Genomic DNA, 10,286 nt, shown 5'->3' with positions numbered 1-10,286 from the left:
TATTTTTGTATTTGGTATATTGTTTACATGCAATGTCTACTTGTCCATCAGACAGGGTTCACTTGACCTTGAACTCATTTCATGGATTAGTGATCAAGGTTAAGTGTACTGGATTAGGTAAGTTTCTCATATACTGTAAGCAGTATGTCAACTATTTTTGAATTATGGAAGAATTGTAAGGTAGATCATGCCTGCCCTTGTTTACTTTTCCTGCTTTAATATTTTTTTGTTTACTAAAAGTAATAGGTCAACTATATTTGGTGCATTGAATGATTGTAAAGTGTACAGGTCTGTCTGTAATATACCATCTGACTTTCACCTCATTTTCAAGGTTTATTGGTCAATGGCAAGTTTTTCATTGTTTGGTTTGACTCTTTATAGCTAAAGGTCAACTATATTTAGTGTATGGAATGATTCTTATGTGGACAGTTGTCTCATTGGCAATCATACCACATCTTCTTTTTTATATGTCTGACTGCCAGGTTTTATCTGACCTTGACATTATTGTCATTGATCATTGATAATATTTAAGGGATACTTATAGTAATTACCTTTATTTTTTAAGACTTTCAATGTTAAAAAAATCAGGAAAGACGTTTCAACTTAGGTTCTCTTTGTTTCCTTATTCAATATCGCTGGCAATGACAAACATTCATATATAACCTAATACTGGTTAAAAGGATGCTGTGTAAACCTGGTTAGCTGTTTGAGAGGGGAGATTACTTTTTGCACATTTTGAAAAATGGCTGACAATTATGGATGGCCCCTTATTTCCTAATCAATAACAACTCTAAAAAATATAATAATTTATTCCTAACAAATTCATAATAAAATAAAATATTCTCAACATATTTCCAGCATATTCATTATATAAACCATAAATGTACTATAAATGTCAATACAATGAAGCAGATTTAGATACAAATGCATGATATTAGAATTATCAAGCATCGATCAAATACTATGTCATGTGGATTTCAATAATTGTATTCAAATCACAGTCGTTAAATGGAATGATCATATTCAATTTATTGTTTTTCCATATACTGAAAATAAATCATGAATAGCACATGATAAAATATGCACAATGTATTATTTAATGAAATCAAAATAAAATCAACATTTTGGCAGTTTCTATAAGATCAACATTGTACAGACAGATTTTCAAAACAAAATACATCTTTAAAAAATCTATAAGTTTGTTTCTAATTAAAAATTCTACAAATTTCATATAAAATGTATAAACTATATTTTTAATATAAATCTACCATAGATAAATCTATTTTAAGCATCAAACAAACAAACTTTTTTCAATGTTTATACACACAGGGTACTTAAAGTTGTAAAACAAATTGCTTCATGCAATTTACCAAAAACTTAGTGTCAATAAAAAAAAATATATTGTAAGTTTAACAGATAATGTTCTAAGAGATCTTCTTTTTTAATTATTCCTAAATGAATTTCATTTGTCATTTATCATCGGTGAAGTATAAAAAATTGCTTTGTAAAAAACATGTGATAAAAACTGAAGAATAATGAAAAATTACATGACTCTATCAAATATATGTCTTTGTGATCCTCACACACATCAAGAATCCATAAAGAGATCAGAATCCTGATAAATCAATTAATGAAAAGTTTGAAACAGTGTTGAAGTAAAATCCGGATCCCATGTATTTCAATGGAGCATAATTCTTCTCTGATAATTGAACCAGATTTTATTTAACCACTGTTACAAACTTTTCACTAATTGCTCCTCAAAATAAAGATCCCTCTGCAGGATCAGATCAGGATACATTAAGTATGTGTCATATTAAATGATTTTTGTCTTAGGTTTGATATATGCTGTTTGGTCCCAACACTTAAATATACAAATTTGTTTTTGGTCCCAAAACTTATAGATATAATTTGACTACCCTGACAATTCAAGGACAAAAACAGTAACCCAATACATGTACAAACATTAGATATTCAAGAATGTGGCATAAAACATACACAATTTTATGAAAATCCATTAAACGATAAAATATGGCACTTAATTATATAAATTGGTCTATTGAAACAAACTGCACATTTAGTTTTCATTTAAATTGTTTACAATAGTTATGTAAATTGTACTACAAAAATTTGATATGATTGATTTAAATTTTTTGAAGTCATTGGTTTGATTCTTTTTTATTTGAAATGTCTATATTTTTCATTTCTCTTAGGTTTAAATTTTAAAAGTTTCGCATAATTTTTAAGCAGTTTTCCCCAGTAGCATGAGACATCTTCCATCCTTAAATGGTCCATTATAAACTGTCTTCCTCTGGAAAGAAAAACAATAAACAAAATTCAATTATCTTAATTAATACAATGCATATACATTGTTAATAAAATAAACAGAGGCATACTTAGAGAAAGGGAGCAGGGTTTATGGAGCTACATTGGTACATAGACTTTTTACATGACCCACATAAAACATTGCCTAGTTGATTTTTTATGGCAGTTTAATATTATCAAAGAATAAATTCTATAATATAAAGAAATGTCTTTCAAATGCTTGTCAAACTCTCAAACAGATGGTATAAAACAGTATTGTTTCAATAAAGAACTATACTCCAAAATAAACATCATATCTAACAACAAAACTTCTTACTCATAACTAAAAGACATAACTGTTGTATTGAAATCTCAGTATCATTAGATAACAACTGTGCCATAATTTACAAGTGTTTCTAGATTCAGAAATATATATTAACAACTCTTGGTTTATAACCCAAAGCATTGTGGAATATACCTGTATTAAAATATTTTATATGTGTATCTGTATGTAAATTAAATGTATTTACCTTTCAGCTATATCTTTAACAACATTATCATTTTCTTTAGCAAAAACTAATAGTTCTCTGAAATAAAATAAATGAAAAAGTTACCATGAGTATCAAATTGCCATCGGCCAAACCAGAATCTAATATATTAACATTATTCATTAATTCTAATTAATGGAGTACATATCACATACCAGATGCTTGATAATGAAAAAACAATATAATATGCTATGCAACTGAGGATTACAAAATACATGTATAAGAAAATTATTACTGAATATTAACATTTTTCACCAAATGTGTTCATGAAGACATTTGGGGGGCATTTTACTGCCTAAAAAAATATGTATGAAAATTCAAGATGAACTAACAAATATAACTTTTGACAAATTATGTGAATTAACTTATCTCTGGGACTTTCTATACTAATGGGACTGGTCATTTATAACGATGTCTATACAAATTATCAGAATGATCTCGGCCGTAACTGATTTCATGTGACTTTATAGCAAATCATTTCACATTTACGAAGTGTTCTTCATAACTATATGTTCAAGTTTAACAAAAAATCGTTTTTATGAAATTTTGTCATTGCAAAATGTTGTTTTTCAAAAGATTTCTCGGATCGTTTTTTAAATATTGATCTTTGAACTTTGAGGTATTTGTCCGTTGAATTTTCAGTAGCCGCCATCTTGTTTGATATGTATTTCCATTTTACACAACTGGGATGTTCTTTAAAACGATATGTCTAAGTTTAATAATTCATTATTCTTTTTAAATCTTATACTTTTTGTCATCGTAAATGGCTATTAATCAGATTTTATATTAACAATTAATAATAATTATATAATTACAATGAACTGCGAAATACGCAAATAGCTACTCATCATCTTAATATATCAGAGATACGAAACTAAGTTTATTGTAGCTTTAAACAGACGGCTTAGTAATCAGTTAAAATCAATAGAGACAAGTCCCGTTAGTATAGAAAGTCCCTGCTCACCCATTAGAAAAATAGACACTAATTTAGACTGACAATTTGAGGCAGAAGGTATTCCAATAGTCCTTCCTCAATTGCTTTGAAGTGAATTAAAAAATTATTTAGGAAATTTAGTTCTATAACAAAATGCTATGGAAATTTGCTGTAAACATTTCTCATTGTAAACCATATGTTTTAAGTATTAAATGATAATACAAGACCCTAGTACTTATTTTATATGAAATATTGTACATTTTACTCTATTGAGAGACATTTAGAGACAACAATGGCACTAAATTACAGTTACTTACCTAACATCACTCAAATCTTTCTTTACTGGAATGTAGTGAACCCAAGGTTTCATGGCAGGGTAGAAAAACTCTAACCACTCCTCTCCCACATGAAATACCACACTATTGCACAGAAATAAATGTTTTAATCGAAAACTAGCTGCAACCCCACGAAAGTTGAACAGATACCTGAAAAATATAATTTACATAATCTTATTTCAATCAACTAGATTTCAAATTTATTTTGACACTTCAAAGCAATTATTACATGTACCATGTCTGGTATTATTTTGAGGGATATATTACACAATTTGAAATAATTGTGGGAAAACATGGGTTTCTAAAAAGATCAATTCAATCTTCAATTCACTTATATATATTAAAGTAATGACTCAGCTTTATACACTTTTTTATCTATCAATCAATTAACACATTGAAACTAAATAAAAAGAGTCAGCTGAGGGAATGCAGAAAAGAAACACTGGTAATAGAAGAGTTATATACCGTTTCCTATTAGTTGCTACACAACATAATTTTAAGAAAATACAAATTGTAGTGTTCCCTCTACATAATGTTCTTACTTATGATCACAATGATCCTCCAATCTAATTTCTTCTGCAGGATCTTCTCCTAATGTATCCTGAAGTTATAAATAATTCTGTTTATTATATTAAAATCATCTAAAAACAACTGGCACAAGACAATTATTTCCCATATTGCTTTTCTGATAAATCAAAAAGTTTACAGATAATTATTAACAAAATGAATTTTATTATTTACACTTAAAAATAGTGAAATTAACACGTTTTTAAACACTTACAGCTTTGCTCCTCCATGACTGGTTCTTTGTATATTTAGCATCGACTAGATCTGGTTCCTTACGAGACAGCAGTATCAAAGGATCTCTCTCTGGACTTGTTCTTGATCCTCTAAAGTAGCCTTTATCATACTTTTTATCCCATGGCCATTTCTCTGCTGCTCTATGATAAACAATTAAACGATAAAAATTGGATGAATTAAAGACCCTGAGTTTGAAAGATTACAATAACCCATTCCATAAACATATATATCTAGCCTACAACAGCTTTAATAGTGGTTCTCAAAATATGGATATTGACAATAAGGATTCAAACCAGCCATGCAATGTCTAAATCATAATCATGATGAAAAGATTTTTTTCTACTCCAGTTGAGTAGTAAAATAGTGATTTTTCTATCATTATATTCATTTAATATTTTATGATTGTAGGGGAATACAAATTTAGTATCAAAATCTGGCAATTGATCTATTCTATCTATGATTTTACAAGATAAACTTCATTTTATTTTTAATTAATATTCTTCTTGAATAAATTTGTTTGGATTAGTCATTAAATTTTAAGGAAAAAGATCACATGCTAGAAGAAACCCAATTTAACAAGTGTTTTTTTTTTTAACTAGTGTATCTATTGAGGTTTTATATGTCTCAATTACTTACTTTGGTATTATAATTCTCTGTTCATCCCATCTACCTAGACCTGTAGGATAGATAGGCCAGACTGCTGGTCCACCTTCCCAAAAAGTCCATGCTGGATACATTATATCCCAGTTTTCATAGTCCTGAAAAATAAATAAAAATTTTGATAAAAAAAAAACATAACTTCCAACCATCATGGATTGAGGTGAAAGTGTCAGCTGAATAATATCTATACAAATAGTAAATACTGTCAATGTTATATCTTATTTACAACATTAAATTATTGGAAGTCTTCTTTAATGTTAATAATTGTCAAGAAGTCATTGACATAAGCATTTAGTAACTGCGTGAATAACTACTGGCCCTTTAAGTCAGTGGATCTTTAAGAAAGCAGATATGTTGTGTCATGTAAGATATCTATGTTAAACAAAGCTGCTGTTTATCAATAGTATACAAAGAATTATATTTTATCGCTATTTGATGCATTTTTCCTTTGATCTTTTTTTGTGATAATTTTTCATACCATGCTACTCACTTGAGATGGAAAATTATCGCTAGAAACTAAGCAGGCACGTGGTGTTGCAAACGAAATTGACATGAAATTGACAACGTTGTCATAGGTAAAATAGCGATAAACAGATTATCATTGGTCATCTCAACACGATTGCCTTTCTCATTTCGCCGTCCCGGCTCAAGCAAGAAAATCAATCTCATTGAGATGATCAACGATAATCTATAAATATTTCAGTCTATTTCTGTAACTCTATCAAGAAGCATAAAGATATGTTTATATATGATGTAATTAGATGTTTAGTTGATACCCTTGGCTGTAATTTTGGAGGGGTAAATGGTTCATTTTCTATTTCAACTAACCAAATTGAAACATGTGATATAACAAAGACTCATAAGAAATCATTTCTAGATTGTAAATGTAGTGTTGAATAGAGTAAGGCTCAAAGAATTTAAAATTTCTAAAGTATAGCAGTCAGTATAACAACTTGAATTTGGCTGAATTGTGAAGAAATTTGTTTTAGTACAATTCTGACAAATAGACAAAGGGGAGGTAACTCTTCATCAATTTGTGAAACCTATCTATTCATGATTTTGTAACAGTATTAATTCACTCAGATGTCACATATTATTATGTGACAATGTTTCAGTATAAACAAAATAGAATTAAACTTCATAGTTGATATAGAAAATTATCAGTAAAGTTCTGGTTTAATGACCAATATTCTTACCACTTTACTAAATGAGAAAACTGGAATTGGACTTTGGAACTTGACTGACTGAGGCCAATCTCTGACATTAATATACATCTCCATGTCAGGTAGCTTCTTAATTATCTCTAATATAAAATGTTCAACACCACTACATCTTCAAATAAAAAATCAGAGTATTGTTAAAACAATATTTGTATTGTCTAAGCATTTGTGAATTGCTCAATAACAAAAACCAAGTAAAAAGTAAACTAAGTCTTACTTGTCTCATTGGCACTCATACCACATCTTCTTATATCTATTTACCCCTGTATTAAATAAGACAAGTTTTCCTTTTTACGTGTCAGGACCTATCATCTTTCCTTTTCTCTTTGAACTTTTTGTAGGTACATACTGTCAAAAAGTGTCAAGGGTCTTGTTTTCTTCGTCTCTACAATTTAGCACCACCAACAGCTGTTGCTTCAAAAGGAAATAACTTCAGCACTTCAAAAGTAAATAACTTCAGCAGCTCATAAATGTCATAATATAACTTTTCCCAAAATATCAGCCATTTACACCAACCACACAAAATGTTTAAAAGAAGTGAATGATAATGAGGTTAAAAGTTATACATACCTTGCAGGAAACATGCAATCATCCTCTCTGTACAGTTTATGATTTATTATTTGGTAATGCGTTCCTTTTCCCTTTGCTTTGTCAAACTGTTCTTTAGATATACCTTCTTTCCATACAGCTAAATCTGAATCAATAACACTGTATGAAACAAAATAAAACATGTTAGGACAAAAAGCTGAAACATCGGTAAATACATGTTTGTACCCCATTTTTTCGTAAACCAGGTATTTTAAATATTTGAATGTACATAGCTCATCATCATGATCATATATATATTTGATGAAATATAGATTGATTGCTACAATGAGTATGGTATTATTTTGTCTATTTGCAATTTTCTTTTTTAGCCATGGCCTTGCAATTTGTCAGTTTATTTTCGATCTATGAGTTTGAATGTCCCTCTGGTATTTTTCGCCCCTCTCTTTTGTTATAATATATTTGACAATTAAATTAATATTCATGATGCATTAACTACTGTGATCATAAACACACATCTATATAAAAGAACCTCATCGTATTCTGTAGTGAAAGATACTACAACTGGTTTTTTTTTATTGTTTACCTTTCATAACAGGAACAATCATCTTGATTACAATCTTTATACTCTTTAACAGCTTTCTTGATATTCTTTAAATATTTCTGCCACTTTTTATTTTCAGCTATAAAACATATATGTAAATCATTAAAAGTATTAAATTTTTGCATCAATTAATTACAAATCAAATAAGGTGCTTATAACAAGTTAGCTTTGAGGGGTAAAGATTGCTTTAATTTATCAGCAGTACAGTACGTAAAACTAGATATTGTAATGTATAAAGCATTGGTTTTAGATGATATTCAATTACAATAATGGGCAAAGGATTATTACTTCAATTTTTAAAGAAGACTTAAACAATGACATCATTGATATTTTTAGAACAGATATTAGATTGCTGCACCTTGCAAAAGTTAAGTAATTTTCTTGACAAGTAAATCATAATTTTGTGACTTGAATATCTGAGCATATCTTTCATTGATAAATTTCTGGAAATGTTAATGGATTGGATGTACAGAATGTTATGATCAATGCGCTCTATTTTTTTTGTATTTATAACATGTATAACAAAGGTAGTGATAAGCCTTGGAACATTAAGATATCAAGCCAGAACCATAGGATTTGCTTGCATTTCATGCAATCTTTACCGAAAAACTTCAGTTAAGAGAGCAATTATTATATGAATGCCAGGATACAGATTAGTTGTTAATAAATTTCCATCCCTGGTAACAATGTTTTCATTTTTCAAAGATTATAATTCAGATAAATTTTTAACTGCTTTTAAATTATTTTATACATACATGTACATGACATAATTCTCTCCATGTTAAGTTTTTTTATTTAGATTTACAGAGAAAACAGAGTGAAATACAAAAAAATAAGAAAGAAAAAATCATTGAGGCCCCAATTATGCCACCAAGTAAATCTGACACTGAAACTTATCAATCGAGTACATTGTACTATAAAACATTCCATCTTTTTGATAATTTCAAATTATCATAAGACTTTAAGTACATACGTATTAGCTGGTTTGTTTTTTCATTTTATATATATATGATTAACTTTTTAACTAAGACTTATGTAACTGTAATGTTATTTGAAAAGTGTGCTGGCAATGTAATGGTAATGTAATCAATTACAATGGCAATGTAATTGTAATGTAATTAATTACATTGACAATGTAATTAGTATGTAATCAATTGCACTAGTAATGTAATTGTAATGTAACCATGCATTTACACTGGCAATGTAATTGAATTCTTTTGTATAAGTACACTGGCAAGGTTATTGTAATGTAATAATTTGATATGTTATTAATTACTATCATGACTATAGCATGTAATTGACCCAAAGACTGCTATCTATAGACCAAAAAGGACAAAGATACTAAGAATTACAGTTTATTTCATTAAATGCATCTGATCAACAATAGCTGCCAAAAACAACTTTTAATGTCAGGATAAATTAGTTAGTATTTTCGGTGGAGGACTACTCATCATATGTATAACTATGTAACATTTTTAACATTAGAATAAACTAATTTGTGATTTGATGGAGATGATGTACTCCTTTATTGGAGAAAGTTTTGTTTCACAGTTCCAGTTAAATACTACAGAGCTCTGCGAGACTACAGCTAGACCGAATTATCTGTCGTTCAAAAGCTTTTTTTTATATGGTGCTTTTGTCAAACTACAGCTTGTTTTCAATGTTGACCAGGTTGGGAACAAACCCCCTGTATGGTGATTATACCTGTATAGAGGGATAATCATTCTTTAGAGAGGGAGGGTAGGAGGGGTCCTGATCCCGAAATCCTGAGCTTAAAAACACAAAATCCCGAAATCCCGGGCTTAAAAAAAACGAAATCCCGAGGTCCCGAAATTTAAAAACGAATTCCCGGATCCCGAAAGGGTCAATCCCGAAATCCCGAGCTTAATAAAACCCGATCCCGGAGTCCCGATAAAGGTCCTATCCCCCCTCTTTAGAGAGATAAAATAGGGGTATTTTTGTTTACACTGGATTAAAAGCAAATTAGGGCAAACTTGCATTTTCTCTATAGAAGGATTATCCCTCTATACAGGTATAATCACCATATAGAGGGTTTGTTCCCAATCTGTTGACATGTACTAAAAAAATTGATCTAATATAACTACTTTTAGTATATTTAGTCTTTTCGTGATCTTCTGTTGGTTTAGATTCACATTTCCCATCGATACCTGTTCCGCAAGACTCTTCTTCACATAATGACAAGTCGCAAATAACTAGATAAATAAAAATATATCTTATAATAGCAAAGAAATGCATGTTGACATATCAAACTGTATTCAAGTTAACTGGTCCAGATTGCGGTAATTATAAAATCTGGTACACTTGACTTTCAGTTGG

The 10,286-nt window shown here is 29.4% G+C and overlaps 1 protein-coding gene across 1 annotated transcript; it reads right to left on the bottom strand.

Moving 5' to 3' along the window:
* Nucleotides 1-793: 793 nt before the first annotated feature.
* LOC139529838 (protein O-glucosyltransferase 1-like) lies at nt 794-10,261 on the bottom strand. Its single transcript, XM_071325768.1, has 10 exons — nt 10,055-10,261; nt 7,932-8,028; nt 7,370-7,507; nt 6,776-6,911; nt 5,556-5,677; nt 4,900-5,059; nt 4,661-4,719; nt 4,101-4,268; nt 2,832-2,888; nt 794-2,308 (listed from the first exon to the last, which is right to left on the bottom strand). Exons 1-10 carry the CDS (start codon nt 10,203-10,205, stop codon nt 2,176-2,178), a joined length of 1,221 nt encoding a protein of 406 aa, XP_071181869.1. The 5' UTR covers nt 10,206-10,261; the 3' UTR covers nt 794-2,175.
* Between the last annotated feature and the right edge of the window lie 25 nt (nt 10,262-10,286).

The sequence above is a fragment of the Mytilus edulis genome, chromosome 1 (assembly GCF_963676685.1).
Source record: "Mytilus edulis chromosome 1, xbMytEdul2.2, whole genome shotgun sequence".
In the NCBI taxonomy this organism is placed as follows: Eukaryota; Metazoa; Mollusca; class Bivalvia; order Mytilida; family Mytilidae; genus Mytilus; species Mytilus edulis.
Note: the sequence above shows the minus strand (reverse complement) of the source record. Positions and strands in the feature narration are given on the sequence as shown.

What these genes read in the sequence shown, in the direction of transcription:
- LOC139529838 (XM_071325768.1), bottom strand. Translation starts at nt 10,205, where the DNA reads ATGCATTTCTTTGCTATTATAAGATATATTTTTATTTATCTAGTTATT. An exon ending in GATTGTTCCTGTTATGAAAG is followed by an intron (nt 7,508 to 7,931) that starts GTAAACAATAAA and finishes TGTTTCATACAG; the next exon opens with TGTTATTGATTCAGATTTAG. An exon ending in GAGGATCATTGTGATCATAA is followed by an intron (nt 4,269 to 4,660) that starts GTAAGAACATTA and finishes TATATTTTTCAG; the next exon opens with GTATCTGTTCAACTTTCGTG.